This window comes from Rattus norvegicus, chromosome 7 (genome assembly GCF_036323735.1).
Source record: "Rattus norvegicus strain BN/NHsdMcwi chromosome 7, GRCr8, whole genome shotgun sequence".
NCBI classification, from domain to species: Eukaryota; Metazoa; Chordata; class Mammalia; order Rodentia; family Muridae; genus Rattus; species Rattus norvegicus.
The window spans coordinates 110,126,449-110,146,670 of record NC_086025.1 but is presented as its reverse complement, the minus strand read 5'-3'; the positions used below and the strand labels follow the sequence as shown (position 1 = coordinate 110,146,670).

Sequence of the window (20,222 nt, the reverse complement as noted above, 5' to 3'; positions counted from 1 at the left end):
AACAGACCTGTTGTGGGACTTGGACTGCAGGAGTTGGAAACTAGGAGCTCCAGGGCTGGTAAGCAATGTTCTCAAGTTGAAAGATCCTGAGAGGGTCAGAACCTTAAAAACCAGCTCCTGGGGCTGGAGAGAAGGCTCTGTGGTTAAAATCACTCACTGGTATTCCAGAGGACCAGGGTTCAATTCCCAGCACCCCCATAGCAGCTCACAACAGTCTAACTCCAGTTCCAGAAGATCAGACATTCAATTGTGACCTCAAGCAAAACACCCATGCACATAAAATAAAAAGGTAAAACAAGGGCTGGAGAGGTGGTTTAGGGGTTAAGAACACTGACTGTTCTTCCAGAGGTCCTGAGTTCAATTCCCAGCAACCACACGGTAGCTCACAACCATCTGGAATGGGGTCTGATGCCCTCTTCTGGTGTGTCTGAAGACAGCGACAGTGTACTCATGTACATGAATAAAGTAATTTTTTTTTTAAAAGCAAAGCAAACAAATAAAAAGCCAGCTTCACCGAGCTCCTTTTACACCTGGGCCTTGCACCAAACTCTGACATGAAGATCTTGGCAAGAGGGTCTTGTGTGTAAACCCCTCCCCTCCCCCAGGTTCCCTTGTTGATTGACTTCCCAACCATGCCAGACCCTCAAGCCCTCAAGACCTGCAGTGGAGCAGTGATTCTGCCGCTTGTCCAGGCGACCAGAAGCATTGTCCTGCTTCAGTCCCGCGTGGGCCCTGGGAGTCGGCCTTCATCTCCCAAAGTAGTTCCAGAGAAGCAATGGCGCAGGAGTCCTGAGGCCACCCAAGGCCCGGCAACACCAGCTGGGAGTGGAGGAATATCTGCCCAGAAGCTGTAACTAGGATCTTGGGGAAGAGGGGATGCCTACTGAGGGAAGGAGGCCTGGCGTAGTGAGCTGTGCTCGTGGGATTACCAACCCATTGGATGAAGATGTTTTATTGTGCAAATCCCACAGAGGTCCCAGGGGAAAGGCTGCAGCCCCAACCTATCCCTGGGTCTGGGCCTGCTCTTTGGTCCTCACCCTGGTCTTTTCCTCAAAAGCCAGGTCTCTATATGGAGTGTGAAATATCCATATTATCTGTGCGTCAGGAGGCCACCTTGGGCCACGGGACGCAGGTGCTGTGGCCCCCTCCGGGTGGAGACAAGTGTGAAGTAACTCCTACGCGACCCGGTTCAAGGGCCACACTGATCCACACAGTCCTCTCCACTGCGAAACACAGGGTAGACGCTGGTGGGAGGGAACATGGCGATGGCGCCCAGCAGAGAGCCCACCTGAATAGCTACCCCAGCTGCGAGCAGTGCTGGCCGGCCTCCACTGTGTAACATGGAACTGGTCGCCACCTTGATGTACGAGAACACGCCTGCACACAGTACCCATGAAAGCACCTGAAAGTGGGGGGCGGGCGGAAGAGGGGTAGCAGCGGGCTGAGCATGAAACTTCCCTGCTGTGAGACGGGCCCTGTTCCTACTCCACGTCCCCATCATACTTACCACGAGGACCACACCTGCTGAGGTGCCCACCAGAGGGGGACAGGGACTTAGGACTGCCAGTGTCATCAGGTAGGTGCCAAAGAACATGCCCAGCAGACAGAGGCCATACAGCCCTGCCAGAGACCTGCCAAGGACGGGCTGAGATTCAGGACTGGCTGGGCCGGGCCCTGGCCCACCTCAAGCTCCTCCCCACAGGGGCTGGGGGGAGGGGGTGTCCATGTGCACCTGCACAACACTGCCATGGCCAGAAAGCAGGCAAGGGGATTGGCAGAGCTACCCAGTACGACAGCCAAGTGGTAGGCCAGGCGCCCATAGGGCAGGCAGGAAAAGCTCTGTACAGCGGGCAGCACACCGTTGGTCAGGGCGTTGGTGATAGCCAGCAGCCCCAGTAGACAGGCACTTCGGGAAGAAAACAGCCGATGGGCCTTAGGGTCTGGGCTGGAAACAATGCTTGCCACCTGGCCTGGTGGCTCCTGCAATGGTGAGGCCTCTTCCTCTTCCTCTTCCTCCTCTGTTCCTGGTGTTTCTACCCGAAGCCCGGTACCCATCGTGGCTTCAGGTGGTGGGGACGGCAGTAGTAACAGGAGGCCTTGGAAGGCGGCGGCTGAAGTGCCCAGGAGGGCCGTCAACACCCAAAAGAATGTGCCAGCAGAGAAACGCTCAGGGAAATTGATGGGAGACACCTTGATCGGAGGCCCGGTGGTGCCGTTGGCAGGCACATGCAGGCACTCCAGGCGGCCCACCCCCTGCGCCAGAGCCAGCACACAGGGCAGCAGGGCACTCAGGCCCTGGCCCAGGAAGAAAGACCGTAAAAAGGGAGGCGGTAGGTGGCTCAGAAAGGGCAGGAAAGTGACATTGGAAGCACAGCAGGACAATGCCAGCACAAACGCCAGCGTTAGGAAGGCCACAGAGTGGAGCTGTCCTGCCACCAGGGCCATGTTGCTCCACAGAGGGGCCAGCAGGCCTGTGCCCACTATGCTCAGCCCCTGAACCACTTGGATGGGGATCCGCTCGCTCTTGCCGGGAGCCAGACGCCTCCACAGGGTCACCAGCAGCAGACCCAGGTTCCCCAGTGCCACAAGCACTGAGAGGTAGGAAGGGAGGCTCCAACCTGCAGAGGAAGGTAGAGACAGTGAAAAGGCACCAGACTACGGAACGACCAGGCTAAGTAGCGACCGCAGCCGACCTCCGCCCACTTCTCTCCACTCACCCTCCGGGAGCTCTTTCACCACTACAGGTAGCTCTACCCAGATCCCATTGACCGCAATCCAGGAGCCCATGCCGAAAAGGGCCACCAGCAGATGGGTCAGCACCAGTCGGCCCAGTGGAGGTGCTGCCATTAGGTCAAAGGTCAAAGAGGGCCCTCCAGGACAAAGCGAAGGTAACAATTCGTTCTTTTCCCCACGTAGGTCCAAAGCTTCTCTAGCTATTCCAGAGAAAAGGGTCAAGCTTCTTTCACCTGGAGGGAGACAAAAAATGCGAGTGGACAGAGTCGGTGTCTGAGGTGGACAGATTGCAAAACTAAGGCATCTGGAGGGCGGCGGCAGATAGATCAGGAGCTGCACCTACCAAGAAGCCTGCACCAGGACCCCTCAGAACAGGACTGGCAAGCAGAGGAGCAAGAAGCTGGCCTAAAGCGTGGTTCCGGAGAGGAGGACCAACGAAAGAACAGTCCTTGATGCTTGTGGAGGACCAAGTCTCGGCACGGCTAAACCAAACTGGATGGCAGCGAACTCCAGGCAGCCGGCATGGGTCGGCGAGGGGCGTGGCTGGCTGATTTTATTCAGGGCTCCTCCGCTAAGTGTTGTGCATCAGGGGCGTGGGACCGGAGCAGCCCGCCCAGCACCAAGAGAATGCCGCTTTGCCCGGAAGGTAGCCAAACCCCAGCCCAAGCACCGTATTAAGACGCCGGCTAATGCTCCTGACTCTCGGCGGAAGTCCCACCCCCGGAAGCCAAGTGTAAAGCAAGGCGAGAGGTAAGGGGCCACGCCCCTTCCTCTCAGCCCTTCCGCTTTAGTGAAGCTCCCAGGGCTATGGCTCCTGTGGCCCCTGGGCGAGTTAGGCGTCGAGTTCGAGGCTCCAAGCGGCCCGATGCGCGGGGCCGCTCGGCCGAGGACTGGTGGTGGGACCGGCTGGCCCCTCGCGGCTCTGGGTACCACCTGCTGCAAGCGGACAGCATGCTGCTCGTGCTGCCGGACCTGGAGCCTACCCGCGCTCGTGCTCACAGGCGCGCCCCTCGCCGCGCTCCGAGGTCACTGGCTCGTGGCCCCACAGCTGTCGCCAAGCCCAGGGCCAAACCCCGACCAGAGCCATCACTTGACCAGGGCCTGGACTCTGGTTGGGGAGATCGTATTCCCTTAGAAGTCCTGGTGCATATTTTCGGGTTGTTGGTTGCGGCTCATGGGCCCATGCCGTTTCTTGGCAGGTACACTAACAGCGCCTGCCGGGGTTTAGACTGGCCCACTGAGCGGGTGGTGCAGAGCAGAGGGCAAAGCATCTCAGCGGGCGTACACAAGTGCTCCAGCTCCAATAGCTTTGAGAGCGGGCGACAGCAGGCTTTGAGACCGCTGCGCTGCCCCGAAGACGCTTCGTTGTAAGCATTCCCCACAAAAGGCCACGCACTCTCAGCGAACTGTTTCTTCTCCTAGGGCTGCACGCGTTTGCCGTCATTGGCATGAAGCCACCTCTCATCCTTCACTCTGGCATACTGTGACCCTGTCACCGGCGCTGGTTGGCCGGGCTGCTAAGGGCAACCTTAAGGGAGAGAAGAAGCTCCTTGCTTGCCTGGAGTGGCTCATACCCAATCGGTGAGGGCTCTCTGTCATCGTATTCTTTCTCTGCCCGAGTCTCCCCGCACCAGTGTTGAGCAGGGATGATTCTGGCCAGGAGGGCAGCGTAAGGACTCTGGCACAACCACAGCTGGGCCTTGCTGTCGCCCAGGTTCTCACAGCTCCAGAGGTTGACCCTCATCCACTGGAAGTCTCAAGTACACTCCGTGTTGGAGGTGAGATCTTGACACTGGCTGTAACATTTGAGTTGTCTACTGTCGGGAGAGTGCACTGGTGATGTCCCACAGAAATGTCTGCCTGCCCAGTTTCATCTTGCTGGTATCCTAGGAAGTTGCTGGAGGAGACAGCACCCAAGTAGGCCTGGCCTGCACAGAAAGGAGTCATAGCTGGGACCATAGGATGGGCTTGTCATGATTACCAGTGTCCCTGTAGGTAGACCTTTACCTGCCCTCCACAACCCCAAGTGGTCTCTCTTTTGCTACAGCTGGTTAGCAAGTTCTGTCCACGGCTCACCTTCCTGAAGCTTTCAGATTGCCACGGTGTGACAGCTGAAACGCTGGTCATGTTAGCAAAAGCCTGCTGTCAGCTCCACAGCCTAGATCTACACCATTCCATGGTGAGTCCTCTGCCCTGGGGGACCCTGAAGTAGCCTGGGCCCTTGGGACATGAGCTGCACCCTTGTGCTGGATCCCCCAGGTCGAGTCCACAGCTGTGGTGAGCTTCTTGGAGGAGGCGGGGTCCCGGATGCGGAGGCTGTGGCTGACCTACAGTTCCCAGACCACAGCCATCTTGGGTGCACTGCTGGTAGGTCGGGGATGGTCAGGAAGAGGGCTCAGTGGGAACTGCCCCAGGCCTTTGACCTGGTAGTGTGTTCTCCCACCGTTACAGGGCAACTGCTGCTCCCAGCTCCAAGTCCTCGAGGTCAGCGCTGGCATGAGCTGCAACAACACACCCTTGCAGCTGCCTGTGGAAGCCCTACAGAGAGGCTGCCCCCAGCTGCAGGTATTTATACCCTCCTCTCTCTCACCTGCCACTCTTCTGCCTACCTGCAGCCTGCCACTCCTCCCTCTGCCCAGGTGCTACGGCTGCTGAATCTGATTTGGCTTCCCAAGCCTTGTGGCCGAGGAGCGCCCCAGGGACCAGGATTCCCCAGTCTGGAGGAGCTCTGCTTGGCTGGCTCCACCTGCAGCTTTGTGAGCAATGAGGTTCTGGGCCGCTTGCTCCACTGCTCCCCCAAACTGCGCCTGCTGGATCTTCGAGGCTGTGCTAGAATCACTCCTACTGGGCTGTGTCATTTGCCGTGTCAAGGTCGGCTGGCTTTGCTTGGTGAGTGGGGGGGGGGGTCACTCTGCCTGCCCTGCCAGGTCACACCCAGTTCTTTCACCTCAGAGTTGGAGCAGCTCTACCTGGGCCTGTATGGCATGTCTGATGGGTTGGCTCTAGCCAAGGATGGCAGCCCCCTGTTGACCCAGAAGTGGTATCACACCCTGAGGGAGCTGGACTTCAGTGGCCAAGGCTTCAGCGAGAAAGACTTGGAACAGGCCCTGGCTGTTTTCTCAGGCACCACTGAGGGCTTACCCCCAGCCTTGTGTTCCCTCAACCTAAGGGGTACCCGAGTTACACCAAGCACAGTCAGGTCAGTGCACCATTCCCTACTTCTGTGAATCTTCTACTGCCTGCTTGCTTGCCGTGCCTGACTTGGGGACCAGGGGTGTGCTCCACATTTCCAGGGGCCAAGACAGGTGTAGACAATAGTCAGACTCCTACTTGGGGACACTGAGAGTTCTAGGCTTGGGTGGCTCCGGGTGGTAGGCCTTGGGGTATCGTGAGGAGCAGACAGGGCTCTCTGGTCAACAGCTCACTTGACCCATGGCTTGCCTGTCGTACAGTTCTGTGATTAGCAGTTGCCCGGGGCTGCTGTATCTCAATCTGGAGTCCTGTCGTTGTCTCCCACGAGGTCTGAAGCGTGCCTACAGGGGCCTGGAGGAAGTCCAGTGGTGTCTAGAGCAGCTACTTACGAGCCCGCCCTCTTCCAGAGAGTCCACATAACTCAAGACGGCTCCCCGCTTTGCCCTGCCCTTTTTCACTTGGAGATGTTTGAGCTTTTGTTACAGTAAAGTATTTTTTAGGCACTTTTGTACAGTTCTTTGTTGTTTTATTTGAGATTCTTCTCACGCTAATCTAGGCTGGCTTGGGACTCACAGTGTAGTACATACTGACTCACAGCAATCCACCCAACTCAGCCTCCCATGTGGTAGGCTTACAAGCAGGCACCAACACGTCAGACTGTGTTATGACGGAGCTTAGAGTAAGCTGTTGGATGAGGAACAGGGTTATACATGATAGAGTAGGCTACAGCAGGTCAGGACCTTCGTGTGTGTGTGTGTGTGTGTGTGTGTGTGTGTGTGTGTGTGTGTGTGTGTGTGTGAAGTGTCTTAGCCCAAGGATTTGCTCACTTCTGGTTTAGCCCTTGGACTGTGTGAACTCAACCCTCGGGACACAGTTGTCTGAGGATAGGGTAGGCAGTGAGGTATAAAATAGTTGGGGGGAGGGGCTGGGGATTTAGCTCAGTGGTAGAGCGCTTGCCTAGGAAGCACAAGGCCCTGGGTTTGGTCCCCAGCTCCGGGGAAAAAAAAAAAAAAAAAAAAAAAAAAGACCAAAAATAGTTGGGGGGGAAGAAAAAAAACCTTTATCAGCTACCAGAATCCACGAGGTGGCAGTGTTGGCAGTCAAGCTACCTTCCAGGGAGACTGACCAGGGAGTGCATGCTCACCAGAAAGGTGTGGTCAATAGAAAAGTCCCTTCTAGAACCCTTTACCCTGAGCTTCTAGAACCCAGGCAGCCCAGCCTGGATTCTACCTGCTCCCTGGCCCTGCTGTTGTCTGGCAGCTCTTGCTTCTTCCCTCAGCTGCAACCCTGGAATTGTCTCGGGTGGGAGCCCTGTATAAAGACAGTGGGGTGGTGGCAGTGGGCAAGCTGTACGCTGACCAGATCTACCTAACTAGGTCCCCAAGGAGCAGCAGGCCAGTGGCTCCCCTGCATCCATCTTTGCTAAGTGCTTCCAACTCTGGGCTGTAGGATTCTTCTCTACTGAGCGCCACTTAGCCAATCAGCTCAAGAAAAACAGCTTTTACCCCTTCAAGCAGCAGCAGCCGGATGGTGGGCAGGGGAACTGGGCGTGGTTAGGTTCCCAGAAGCGGGGAGGGTATCGGGTAAGGAGGATAGGCAGGTGTCCTTGTGGGAGTAGATGGGGTAGTACCAGGGAGAAACTCTGGGTAGGCCCTTTCCCCCAAATCCCGGGTACTGCCCTTGCCTATGGGCAGCTCCCAGCTGTCCTCACCTGCTGGGTCACACCGTCCTCAGTCTTTGTGCTCGAGTACTACTTAGACACGCTCTGGAAGGGGATACTGCTCTTTATCATCTGCCTCATCTGCATTTCCTGTAATATCCTGAAGGAGGTCAGAGCTCCTGCACCCCACCCCACAGCCTCTGCCTAGGGCCATAAGGAGCCTCTTGCCAGGACTCATGCCCGTTAACCTCTGCTGCCCACAGGTAGACCATCAGAAGACCTGGTGCTTTCCTGTCTATGGCATGGCGATAGGCCTGTGGCTCATGCTCTCCTCAATGCCCCAGCGCCGCCTCGTGCTCAACCACACGCGCGGCATGTACCACTTCTCCATCCAGGGCCGTACTGTTTGTCAGGGGCCAATGCATCTGGTCTACGTGCGCCTGGCACTCAGCTCTGATGGTGATCCCTGGGATAGGAGGGGGGAGGGGCCTACGGTCCGCCCGGACACTCCCACAATGGAGGCCGCCTACCCCCTAGGCTCTAAGGAGCTTAGTTAGGTTCCTGGCTCAGTTGCTCATCTATTGGCAGCCTATGGAGGTCGCTTCTACCAGCTGGTCCTTTGTGGCCACAAGCTAGAGCCACTTGTGCTGGTGCAGCTGTCAGAACGCTATGAGGTGGGTCCTGCCCCAAACCCCACCCCCCCACACCTAGTCCCAATCCCCAACAAAAAGACACGACTGTTTGCGGTCCTCCGATGGGGCTGTTTTGCAGGGCGAATATAGAACAGCTCCTCTCCTGGGACCTCCACTGTGTTAAGGGTGGCAGGAGCGCTGGGAATTCTGGGCAGGGGTGGGGTGGGGTGGGGATGCTCCCCCCTGTAAGGGGAAGGGATACCTAAAGAGCATGCTGGTGGGGATTCTCTTATCCGGGAGAACGGAGAACTGGCTGCCACTCGCTTATTCATAGCAAATGGAATTCTTGGGCCGGCACATTGCCCGGAAACTCAACATCAACTACTTTGACTACCTGGCTTCCTCCTATCGTCATGTGGTCCGCCACTGGCCACTGGGGGCCACCTTTAGCCCTGGTATTGTGCATCGAAAAACACAAGTCTACACTAAGTCAAGTGTCAGCGAACTGGATGTGTAACCCCTGGGGCCTGAACCCTGGCCTCCTTTTGCATACCCTACCTCCCTTATCCCCATCCTGGAGGGACTGACACCCAGCCCCACCTACTGCCCTTCCTCTAACTAAAGCTGCTTTAGCCTCCAACCAGCAGGTTTCCTGTCTGTTGGTTTGTTTTCAAAGGGGCTTCCTTTCAGGGTCTTCCCCTAACAGACCTTCCAGGGCCCGGGGAACCGCATCTTCTCCAGCTGCTGGAGCAAACCCCAGAGTTTGGGTTGGAAGAAGATGGGAGACTATCAGGGGAGGGCCCCCGAGTGTCTGAACTCATCACCAGACCCAGGACTTTCTGCCCCTCTAAGCCAGCAATGTTGAACTGGTGCTAACCAATCAAGGCCAGGAGTCAGACTATGATTGGTCTATCTGACTTAGGCACCTGCCCCTAGTCCAGCCAATCATGGTATGGAGCACAGTCAGATGATATGCCTTGGACCTTTTGTTATATTCAGGACTATGTACCCCAATGTTGCTTTTGAACACTTGGCTTCCAGAGTCCTCAGCCCAGGGTTACCAGACCCACCAAGGCATATGCTTTGTATCCCCAATGAACTCCCTGTCTGGCAGAATACTCTCGCTCCCACACTAGCACCTGAGGCTGCCCTGGGAACAGAGGACCACTGTCCACCTGGCTCTGTGGTCACCATGTGTACCTGGTACCAGGACTTGCTTCATAATTTGCAGAGCCACAAAATAAAAGTGTAGAGCCCTTGTTAAAATCTGTTAAGGAGGGGCTGGGGATTTAGCTCAGTGGTAGAGCGCTTACCTAGGAAGCGCAAGGCCCTGGGTTCGGTCCCCAGCTCCGAAAAAAAGAACCAAAAAAAAAAAAAAAATCTGTTAAGGAGCTGGATTTGGTGGAACACGTCTGTCACCCCAGCTTTGGGGAGGTGGGAGCAGGAAAGGTCAGCCTCTGATCTATAGTAAATTCCAGGCCAGCTTGGAAGTCTGTACTTGTCTCACAGTAACAGTAAAGGTTATTAAGGGGCTAGGCATAGTGGAATACCTTTAATCCCAGCACCCAGAAGATGGAGGCCGCTGGATCAATGTTAATGATTCTGTTAGTTGTGGGGGAAGTGGGGGCAAGTTGAGGGATCTGAAGTGTAGGATGTAGCTTTGAATGGGATGTTTGTCTGTTGTGTGCAAGGCCTGGGCTCCATCAATCCAAAAGGACAAAAATAAAAGTGGGGGGGGGCGGGGAGGAAGAGGGCAAGAAAGAAAGAAGGATGGACAGGAAACACCCTTGGAAAGATCCAAATTGTCCATTATGACCAGGGAAAATGACTGGAAAGCTCAATGAGAGGCTCTGTGAACAAGGGAAGGACATGTGGGAATACTGAAGCAGCAAGAACTGTGGAGAGGAGACAGCTGAGGCAGCTGAAGCATTTCCTGACTAGGGACAGACTGGGAAGCCAAGCCTCCTCTCGTGAGGCCCAGGGCTTCTTGCCTAGGTGCTGGGCTTCATCTGGGTTCACTAGGGGGATGGGACAGGGATGATTGACTGCATGTCTGAGAAACTTCAATCGAGGTAGGCACTGGGTGTACAAAGCCAGGTGACTCAGTAGGCCCAGTCTGGCTCTGAAGGGCTGAGTGTACCCAGAGACCCTGGTCTGCCATCATCTTTGGAGGAAGCTTGAAGGAACGTGGCCAGGATGCAAGTAAGAGCTCTCCAGTGAGTTAGGCCTGAGGTTGCTGGCAAGAATTAATTGGTATTTCTTACTTTACAGATCTGAGGATTGAACCCCGGGGACTTGCTGGTGCTAGGCACCTGGGGTCTCACTGAGCTGTACTTTTGTCCCTGCGCCGGTTTTCATTTTTTTATTTTTAAATCAGGAAGGCATGGGGAGAAAGGAGGAGCTAAATGCCCAGGTTTGAACCTCTTATCAGTTACTCGTTGCTGTGACCAACCTGAGGAGAAATGGCTTAAGGGAGGAGAGGTTTGTGTGACAGGATGCAGCCTGTCATGGCGGGGAAGGCATAGTGAGCAAGAGCATAGAGGAGCCGGTCTCATTTGTATCCAGATGATACGGGAAGCAGAGAGGGACAAATGCTGGTGGGCACTCAGCCCACTTTCTCCTTTCTATAGGATCCAGTGTTTGAGCCCACAAGATGTGAGTCCACACTCGCTCGAGCTGGGCCTTGTAGACATACCTAGCCACGTGTTTCCCTGGTGCTGCTGAGTTCAGTCAGGTTGACAGAATTCATCATTACATTCTCCAGATTGTCTCCACGACCAATGGCCTGGGTAAGATGTTTCTGTCAGCTCAGTAGTGGTAGCAGATGAGATGTCCAGAGAACACCAGCCTGGTATATGACACAGAGGCAGAGGAAAAACCTTCAGAGAGGGGGAACCAGGAATGGGAGGAGATGGGAACCTACGTCAAGTAAGCTGGGAACTTCAGAGGAGGGGCTCATTAGCTCTGCACGAGTGAGGACAGAGAATAGTGAAACTCAAGGTAGAGAAGGAGATGGCAGCCTCGTTTGAGTGCATTGAAGGCACGTAGGAGGCTGGAAGTGAGTGACGCTCGGTGGCTACAAGAGCAAGCGCACTGCTCTTATAGAGGACCCAGCGTTGGTCTGCAGCATCCGTGTGAAGTGGTTCTCAACCATCCGCAACTCTAGCTCCAAGGGGTCTATGTCTCTGGGGACGCCTGCACGCACAAGGAAACAGACAGACACTATCTTTAAAAAAGAATAGCAGTGTACAGATAGGACGGTTCCGACAGATTTATTACGAAGCAGGTGATTGAATGTTTGTAGGAACCATGTTCTTGGATGGGCAGAAAGGGAAGATTAGGGTTGAGTGGGGTTGGGTGTCGAACCTATTCCCATCCTCTGCTTCTGCCCTAGAAATTGACTGGTCAGGCGTACGGTCACACACAATGGACTATACTGCCGGCCTGCAATGCATACCATTTGGGAGATTTTTTGAATAACTCCTGGATAAGGCAATATAACAGTTGATGCATTTGATATCTGAAACTGATCTTACAGATAAGCGTTTTCAGTTTTTGCCATTTCTTTTTGTTGGAGGGATATTCCCACAGTTACTGGGGTTCAGATGGGCTTCATTTATTTTATTTTATTTTATTTATTTTTAGTTTTTAAGAAACTGTTGCAGGGGGCTGGAGAGATGGCTCAGTGGTTAAGAGCGCTGACTGCTCTTCCGGAGGTCCTGAGTTTAATTCCCAGCAACCACATGGTGGCTCACAGCCATCTGTAATGGGATCCGACGTTCTCTTCTGGTGTGTCTGAAGACAGCGGCAATGTACTCAGGTACATAAAAAAAAATAAATCTTTAAAAGAAACTGTTGCCAGGCAGTGATGGTGTGATCCTTTAATCCTGGCACTCAGGAAGCAGAGGCAGGTGAGTCTCTGCATTTGAGGCCAGCCTGGTCTACAGAGTGAGTTCCATGGCAGCCAGGGCTACAGAGAAACCCTGTCTTGAAAAACAAAAAACAGGGGCTGGGGATTTAGCTCAGTGGTTAGAGCACTTACCTAGGAAGCGCAAGGCCCTGGGTTCGGTCCCCAGCTCCGAAAAAAAGAATTTAAAAAAAAAAAAAAACAAAAAAAAAAACAAAACAAAACCATGATCTTCCTCATGTCTCCCATGGGCTAAGTATGAGTCGATACTCCCAGCTCAAGCGTCCTTCCTGAAACTAGAGGTGGGATGAATTGCGCGCTTATCACAGAGCAAGGACTTGGGCCTGGAGAGCTTGTTGCTCATGGAGATCCACTGAAGATGCTACTTATGTAGAAAAGAGAAGCATGGTGTAAACTATTGTTTGGCGTTTTCTAGCATTTGCTGGTGAGCTAGATCCTAACAAGGTGATGGATGGCTTTACTATGAGATCTGGGATTGTCTCAAACTTAAGACCCGGCTCCTCCTTCCTCCCAGGTGCTGGGGTTACAGGATTGCACACCACAAACAGCCAGATCACTGGCTTTAGTTGTATAGAGCAGTAGGAATTAGTTTTGTTTGTTTTTGTGGGGTTTCTGGACAGGGCTTCTCTGTGTCACCCTGGCTGTCCTAGAAGTAGCTCTGTACATCAGGCTGGCCTCTAGCTCAGAGATCCGCCTGCCTTTGCCTCCCTAGAGCTGAGATTAAAGGCACATGCCACCCCCCACCCCAACCCCCTTCTTGTTCTCAACTTTAACTCTGTCTTATAACCATCCTTATTAACTTGTTTTGTCTGTACCTGCAAGAATGTTGAAGCTCAAGGGTCTCTTTTTGTTTTGAATGGTTTAGCTTATGTAGTCTAAGCCAGTATGATGCCTCTGAACACCAGGTAGGTTTTCAACGGTTTAATAACAATCCAATCCATTAAGAAAGATTCGCACCCAGGAATTTCTTCAAGGTAGCCTCCAGGACAAAGCGTTGCCAGCGACGGTAAGATTGTTGAAGAGCTGGCCATGGTACCTCATGCCTGCAGGGTCAGCACACAGAAGGCTAAGATAGGAGACCAGCCACAAGTGCAAGGCCAGCCTGGACTCCAGAAGGACCACCTTGTCCCAAACAAACAAACAAACAAACAAACAAACAACCTGTCTTGAATGTTGCCTCCAATCTTTTGAGCTCACGGAATGGGGATAACTCTTATACTCTGGATTTAACCTTGACACCTAGGTGATGCCCTACATTTTAATCTATACCCAGAGGCTATTCCTTAAAATGAAACCCTGAGCATGGCTTGGAGTGTGACTTAGTTGGTACAGTGTTTGCCTTGCTTATACAAAGTTATGAGTTCAGTCTCAAGCCTTGCATAAAACCAGGTCTGGTGGGACAGGCCTGTCGTACCATGGGGAAGATCAAGTTCAAATTCATCCTTAGCTGAATCTTAAGGGCAATGTGGGCTTCATAAAACCCTATCTGAAAATGCCGAGGTGGGGGGGAGGGAGAAAGGGGGTGGAGAAAGAGAGAGGGAGGGAGGGAAGGAGAGAAAGAGAATGTTTTATAAGCTGGTGACTATGAACAAAGGAAAAAGCTAAACTTTTTCATACTGGTGAGTTCTAAATAGGAAATATTTTCTTCAGATTCAACTTGTGAATGAAAAAGTTCTCTCCTTCATCTGAAGCCTCCCTTGCAACGTCCCTCAAGGCTAAAAGAACTTAGGGGCAGGGGGTACAGCTCAAGGGGATACTTGCCAAGCGGGAAGCTATGGATTCACCTCCAGCTTCTGTAATGAACAAACCAGCTCCGATCTCAGTGGGACAGTGTTGGTTTCCTGGGACAGCAATGTATCCAGGTCATCAGCCATACTTTCTCTTAGCTCTGGAGACCAGAGTTTGTGCTCTCCAAGGGATATCTCAATCCTTGTCTTACTTCCAACTTTTGGTGGCTAATGGAAATCTTTAACTTTTATTTATCAATAGTTTATTGTCCATTCATTTATTTAAAGTACTGGGAATCAAATCTAAGGCCTCCCACACACACCTATATCACTAGCAATCTCTGTTATTTATCCATTCATCTGTGATGGGCACTCGGTTTTTATTAGCATCTATCAATTATCCATAATAGTGGGCTTCATCATGACAGTTTTGTACACATGCTGTATTCATTATTCATTTGGTCACTAGAGAAACAGAACAGAGTTAACCATAACTCTGCACATTTGAGAAGCCGAGATCCTGGTAGACACTTTTTAAAAGACACTTTACATAGCCCTGGCTGTTCTGGAACTATGTAGACCAGGCTCACCTTGAACTCACAGAAATCTATCTGCTAGATGGCTGGAGGTGTGTGCCATCATGCCTGACAAGAAGCTGGGTTTTCGGGGTTGGGGATTTAGCTCAGTGGTAGAGCGCTTGCCTAGGAAGCGCAAGGCCCTGGGTTCGATCCCCAGCTCCGAAAAAAAAGAACCAAAAAAAAAAGAAGGTGGGTTTTCATACCAGTAAAGAAATGCAGTAAAGATGGGGTTGGGGATTTAGCTCAGTGGTAGAGCACTTGCCTAGCAAGCGCAAGGCCCTGGGTTCGGTCCCCAGCTCTGAAAAAAAAAAAAAAAAAGAAAAAGAAAAAGAAAAAAAATGCAGTAAAGAAATGCAGCAACAACAAAGTAGTGAGACAGAGACAAGCACTCAGGAGGCAGAGGCAGGCTGATGTGAGTTCAAGGCCAGCCTGATCTACACAGTGAGTTCTAGGAAAGCCAAGGCTACACAGAGAAACCCTGCTGGGGGTGCATACTTATTCATCTTGGGGTGTGTGTGTCTGTGTGCATCTCTGTCTCTGTGTGTCTGTGTGCGTCTGTGTGTGTGTCTGTGTGTCTGTGTGCGTCTCTGTGTGTGTGTGTCTCTGTGTGTGTGTCTGTGTGTGTGTGTGTCTGTCTGTCTGTCTGTGCATATGTCTTGAGAGCTAACACATGGATTCCGTGACATGAAGTCAGAAGACAGCTTTGGAGGATCAAGTTCTCTCTTCATACCATGACAGTTCTGGAATCAAAACTGAGGCTGCCAGGTCTGGCAGGGATCGAAGCCTTTATTCCCCGAGCTGTACAGGAACCCCCAGCCCCACCCCCACCCCCTCTTTTTTTTTTTTTTTAAAAACACTCTTTTGGGTTCACTAGAGGAACAGAACAGAGAGTAACCATTCAGACTGACCCTGAACTCATTAAATAGCCCATGGGAGTCTACAAGTGTGGGTCCTCCCAAGTGCTGGTATTATAATCACACCCCACTGAGGCTGGCTGCCTTTTCTTTCTTCTCTTTTTATTATTGCTTTTGAGGAAGGGTCTTACTGTAAAACCTGGACTGGCATGGAGCTCCCTATCTAGACAAAGCTAGCCTCAGAAGCCACCTGCCTCTGTTCCTGTGTACTGGGATTAAAGAAGTGTCCCTACCTGTAACCGTGGAAGTCCTGGAACTCGCTCTGTAGATCAGGCTGTCCTTAAACTCAGAGAGATCTGTCTGACTCTGCTTCCTGAATGCTGGGATTAAAGGCGTGAGCCACCACTGCCTGGCTTCATCGCTGTTTTTTTTTTTTTTTTCCTTCGGAGCTGGGGACCGAACCCAGGGCCTTGCGCTTCCTAGGTACGCACTCTACCACTGAGCTAAATCCCCAGCCCCTCATTGCTGGTTTTTAAGCAATTTATGACATGTCAGTTATATATGTCTTGGTCTTCTCCTTGTTTTAAGTGTGGAGTTTGTTGAGTCTGTTTTTGTTTTACTTCGAGGCAGCCTCTGTGTGACTCTGGCTGTCCTTGAACTTGATATATACACTAGGTTTGGCTTGAACTCAGTCGGCCTGCCTCTGCCTGAAGAGTCTGTGGGTTATTAAGTTCCATCACGTTTGTGGAATTTTGGACATAAATCTCTTCTGTTTTGTTGTTTGTTTTTTTTTTAAAGCACACCAATTTAATCTCAAAATGTGAATTTCGGGATTTTTTTTTTTTATATTTTGGTTTTCCTATAGAAAATATCAAATTATGCATTAAAGCAGGGTGAGTTTGGGAGTCTGCACCTGTCACCATGTTCACCAAAACCTGGCTCACCCACAGCCCTTTCTCTTTGTTATTCTGAAGTAAATCCCAGATATCATATTCCAAAATGCCTTCAGTTAATAGAGAATATAACCATAGTATAAGACTCCCTCAGGAACTGGCATGCTCTCTCTGCTTTTATGAAAAAATTTATTTTTATTTTCAATTTTTTTTTTGAGACAGGGCTTTTTTTTTTTTTTTTCAGAGCTGGGGACCGAACCCAGGACCTTGCGCTAAGCGCTCTACCACTGAGCTAAATCCCCAACCCCAAGAAACAGGGCTTTTCTGTGTAGCCCCAGCCATCCTGGAATTCGATCTGTAGACAAGCTGGCTTGAACTCAGAGATCCATTTACCTCTGCCTCCCCAGTGCTGGGACTAAGTTGGCATGTTTGGGGATCCTAGTAAATGATTGTGTACCAACCACCATCACCTCTTTGGGGCTCTAAGCATCTTTGTCTTATAGAACTTCGTCCATGGCCACGCGGTGGTACAGACCTTTCATCCCAGCACTCAGGGGGCAGAGGCAGGCTGATCTCTGTTGAGTTTGAGGCCTACAAAGTGAGTTCCAGGACAGCTAGGGCTGCTATGCAGAGAAACCCTGTCTCAAAAGAATCAAAACCAAACTAAACTAAGACTTCACTCATATCAGATGTTTTTTTGTTTTTTTGTTTTTTTTTTCTTTTTCTTTTTTTCGGAGCTGGGGACCGAACCCAGGGCCTTGCGTTTGCTAGGCAAGCGCTCTACCACTGAGCTAAATCCCCAACCCCATATCAGGTGCTTTAATGAAGACATTTACTACTTTGCTATCTGCTCTGTGTGTGTGTGTATGTGATCCTGTGCAAGGGGCCATGTGTGCAGGTGTGTAAAGGTGCACGTTGTCATCACAGGACATCCTCTGGTGGTTTACCTTTTTTTTTTTTTTTTTTTTTTGAGATGAGGTTTCTCATTGGCCAGGAACTCACCAGGCAGGTGAGGTGAACTGGCCAATGAGCTCTCGGGATATGCCTGGCTCCCATTCTCCCAGTGCTGGTATTACAGTGCATGCCACCACGTCTGGCTTTTTTTTTTTTTTTTTTCCTATGTGCTCCTGGAGCTTGAACTCAGGTCCTTGTGCTTTCCCTATTTGTTATGGATATTACTGTGGTTGTGCTGTGATCCAGACTCTTAGGGTCCCCCCCCCATAATCTTGGCTTTTGTCATTGTCTAAATATAAAGTATTCCTTCAAAAGGCTCACATGAGCCAAGTTAGGAGGTGGAGCACTCGGAAACTGATTGGCTACCAGGCCTCACTACTCCATTAATGGAACCAGAATATAGCATTTTCAGACAGTGGTAGAAACTGGGTGGTAGCTGGGCCTAGAAACAGAATACTGAGGTTGTGGTTGGGAAATAAATACCTTGTCCAGCACTCTCCTGCATCCCTCTTTGCTTCCTGGCTGCTGTGCACTGAGTAACTTTGTTCTGCTACACTTTTCTATCATGGTGTTCTGCCTGAGAAGGGCCCAGAAACAAAAGAGGAAACAAGTGTTGGAACCTCTAACACAATGGAGTAAAAACAAACATTTCTTCTTTCCTTGCAATACGTTACAGTGGTGGAGTAGCGAACATAGCTTCCACTGATTCTGCCTCAGTGAGGACCAAGTCTGTTTTGCCATTTAGGCCTTTTGAAGTAGGCCTTCCCTGGGCCTTCAACCTGTCACCAGTGGGTCAGGACACATAACTTCCCTTTGTGCTACCCCCTAACCTGGCAGCCATTTACGGAGGCTGCTGTTTCTCTCAGCACAGATGCCCCTGGCACGGAAGTAGGGTACCTTTCCCTTACTGAATTTGCAGAGCCCCGTTTCATTCTCTACCAGGATGCCTAGATCAGACATGTCATTAGCTGCGTCGCCCAGCTGCCACCCATCACTGTGGCTGAATTAAGTAGTCTCAAGCACCAGGTTCCATTTCCCTACTACAGCCTGACCTCTTCTTGCTAATGACCTCACCCAGTCAGTCATCACAGAAGCTGCCTCCACCAGTACTTTCAAGCCAACTTCCCATTCTTTGCCAATCACCACTCAGCCCAGCAGAAAGGGTGGACCCTCCAGTAAGACTGCCCACTGTTTCCCTAGATGGGTGGAGCGGTGACAGGGCCCAAACACATCAGTGGGTTGATGACAGTACAGCCATGGAAGCACCGCCCCCTTAAACCTTTCTATAAGCTGGAACCTAGGCAGGGTGACAGCAACAAGAGCAGAGTAAGATATTATAGACCAATCATTTGTAGACCAAACACTCATAGAAAAGGGATAGCAAGTTGCACCAGAATACCAAGAGATTTTTGTGAGCGTTCCAAGAAGGGTCTGAAGTTATCCACTGGCTGGGGGCTGACTTGATTCTCTCCATAATACTCAGAAGAGTCCTTGGGGCTCTCAGAGACTCAATGGGGCCTTGGGTAAAGGAGACTACAACTTGTCAAAATGAGTGGCTTGGCCAAGGGTCTGGGGAACCTCTAGATGTGAAAGGAAAGTGGGGGCGGGGAGTCAGGTTCACAAAGAGGCCATTCCATTCAGAAAGCCCAAGTAATTACACAGGTCCCATGGGCACCATGCACCTGGGCTGGCAGGGACTGATGACCATGGCCTGGACCCAGCTGCCCCTCCTAGCTGTGTGCCCCTCCACGGCTCCCCCACCCCCATGGTGGGGGACGGGGTAGGGGGGAGTCCTGAGGGATCCACCATAGCCAGAGAAGGCCTGTTTGAATGGTTCACTCTGTATTGCCCGGTCCCAAGACCCGAGCACACTTGTGTCCGGGCCTGGTCTCTCCCATCAAGGTTAGGGGCCAAAGGAGATAGGAGATGGACAAAGACGGGGAAGGGATGTGTATGCAACTTAAAGACAGAGACTGTTTGAAGAGGTGGAGGAGGGAGGGCTGAGGACAGAGCAGCAGAGGAATGGGACTCAAGACAGACCTAGGAAAGACTGGAGGGGCCAAGGACCACGACTGAAAAAGGAGGGACCCGAGGGGCAGAGTATGGGGACAAAACTAGACAGGATGACTGGGCCTGTAAGAGGACTGTAAGAGGACCTAGAAGTGGGGATATAGGGATAGAAGCGGGGACATTGTCCAGAAGAAGGAAGCAAACGGAGCGGGGGTGGGAATCGAGCCTGCCTGAGCCCTGAGGGTCCGTCTGGTAATTAGACCTTGTTCCAGATGAACCCCCCACCTCCGTCCAGCAATCAAAATGCTAATTGGCCTGACGCCTCCGGCTGCGCCTCAGCCCTTCCCCTCTGGGAAGGAGCCCGGACTAGTGGTGTGGCTGGCGGGGAACCCTCGTCCCCCAACCCCCACTGTGAGCATCGCCGGCTGCTGTTCAGCGATAAGGGGGAGGCCGCACCCGTCCTGCCCCTAGGGAGCGCCTGCCACGCAAGATGAATGTCCCGCCGCTGAGGAGCTGGGCCGCTGCATAAAGCAGGAGAGTGGTCTCCACGCTCAGTGTAGGGCAGGTAGCTTACACCCACCGTGGCCGGACGCGAGGCAGTGGATGCAGGTAGCAGCCCAGCACGCAGCAGGAGGAAGGGAGCTGAGCTCAGCACTGCTGTGCCGCCCTGGCACCTGCGCCCGCCGGGCCAGTCCGTATAAGGTCACCACGCTGCAGTCTCTGCTTGCCGCTCCGCGACCATAGTCGATAGCCAGAGCAGACTGCGTGGGGAGAGCTCAGCTCAGAGACCCCAACGCGAGGAGGGGGCGAGGAAGGGACAATGGCGGCGCCCGGCCCTAATTGGGGACATATGCACCCGCGCGCTGCCATTGTGAGGCCCCCAACCCCCAGTGCCCCGCCATTGGCCGTTGGGCCTGACGTCATGGGGGCTGCAAACTCCGGGCGGGCGGCCACGGGAAGGGTTATCCGCCTGGTTGCGGGCCTCCTGTAGAAGCTGCAGACGCGCGGAAGGGCGGAAACCACCAATGAAGCGGAATTTCTGGAACAGGGGCATGGCAGCC

General features: G+C 52.4%; 3 protein-coding genes and 1 non-coding gene across 11 annotated transcripts; 3 read left to right on the top strand and 1 right to left on the bottom strand.

Moving 5' to 3' along the window:
• Positions 1 to 23: 23 nt before the first annotated feature.
• Positions 24 to 20,039, bottom strand: Slc52a2 (solute carrier family 52 member 2). Of its 5 annotated transcripts, XM_063263875.1 has the most exons (9): positions 19,742 to 20,039; positions 17,635 to 17,728; positions 13,560 to 13,631; positions 12,961 to 13,188; positions 10,913 to 11,065; positions 2,718 to 2,966; positions 1,733 to 2,618; positions 1,508 to 1,631; positions 937 to 1,402 (listed from the first exon to the last, which is right to left on the bottom strand). In XM_063263875.1, the coding sequence occupies exons 6-9, from the start codon at positions 2,845 to 2,847 to the stop codon at positions 1,190 to 1,192; spliced, it is 1,353 nt and encodes a 450-aa protein (XP_063119945.1). In that variant the 5' UTR covers positions 2,848 to 2,966; positions 10,913 to 11,065; positions 12,961 to 13,188; positions 13,560 to 13,631; positions 17,635 to 17,728; positions 19,742 to 20,039; the 3' UTR covers positions 937 to 1,189.
• On the top strand, positions 3,495 to 6,428 carry Fbxl6 (F-box and leucine-rich repeat protein 6). Of its 4 annotated transcripts, NM_001005563.1 has the most exons (9): positions 3,530 to 3,932; positions 4,156 to 4,314; positions 4,448 to 4,511; positions 4,781 to 4,912; positions 4,993 to 5,100; positions 5,185 to 5,298; positions 5,373 to 5,604; positions 5,686 to 5,932; positions 6,186 to 6,428. In NM_001005563.1, the coding sequence occupies exons 1-9, from the start codon at positions 3,541 to 3,543 to the stop codon at positions 6,343 to 6,345; spliced, it is 1,608 nt and encodes a 535-aa protein (NP_001005563.1). In that variant the 5' UTR covers positions 3,530 to 3,540; the 3' UTR covers positions 6,346 to 6,428. The 4 variants fall into 4 exon arrangements, with proteins under 4 accessions (XP_038935476.1, XP_038935475.1, NP_001005563.1 ...); XM_039079548.2 differs by lacking the exons at positions 5,373 to 5,604; positions 5,686 to 5,932 and having other exon boundaries at positions 3,495 to 3,932; XM_039079547.2 differs by lacking the exons at positions 5,373 to 5,604; positions 6,186 to 6,428 and having other exon boundaries at positions 3,495 to 3,932; positions 5,686 to 5,884.
• On the top strand, positions 6,590 to 8,857 carry Tmem249 (transmembrane protein 249). The gene is made up of 5 exons (XM_063264466.1): positions 6,590 to 6,604; positions 7,302 to 7,754; positions 7,849 to 8,044; positions 8,174 to 8,259; positions 8,552 to 8,857. Exons 1-5 carry the CDS (start codon positions 6,590 to 6,592, stop codon positions 8,732 to 8,734), a joined length of 933 nt encoding a protein of 310 aa, XP_063120536.1. The 3' UTR covers positions 8,735 to 8,857.
• On the top strand, positions 14,535 to 14,615 carry Trnap-agg52 (transfer RNA proline (anticodon AGG) 52). The gene has a single exon. It is a non-coding gene; the product is annotated as a tRNA-Pro (tRNA).
• Positions 20,040 to 20,222: the final 183 nt, after the last annotated feature.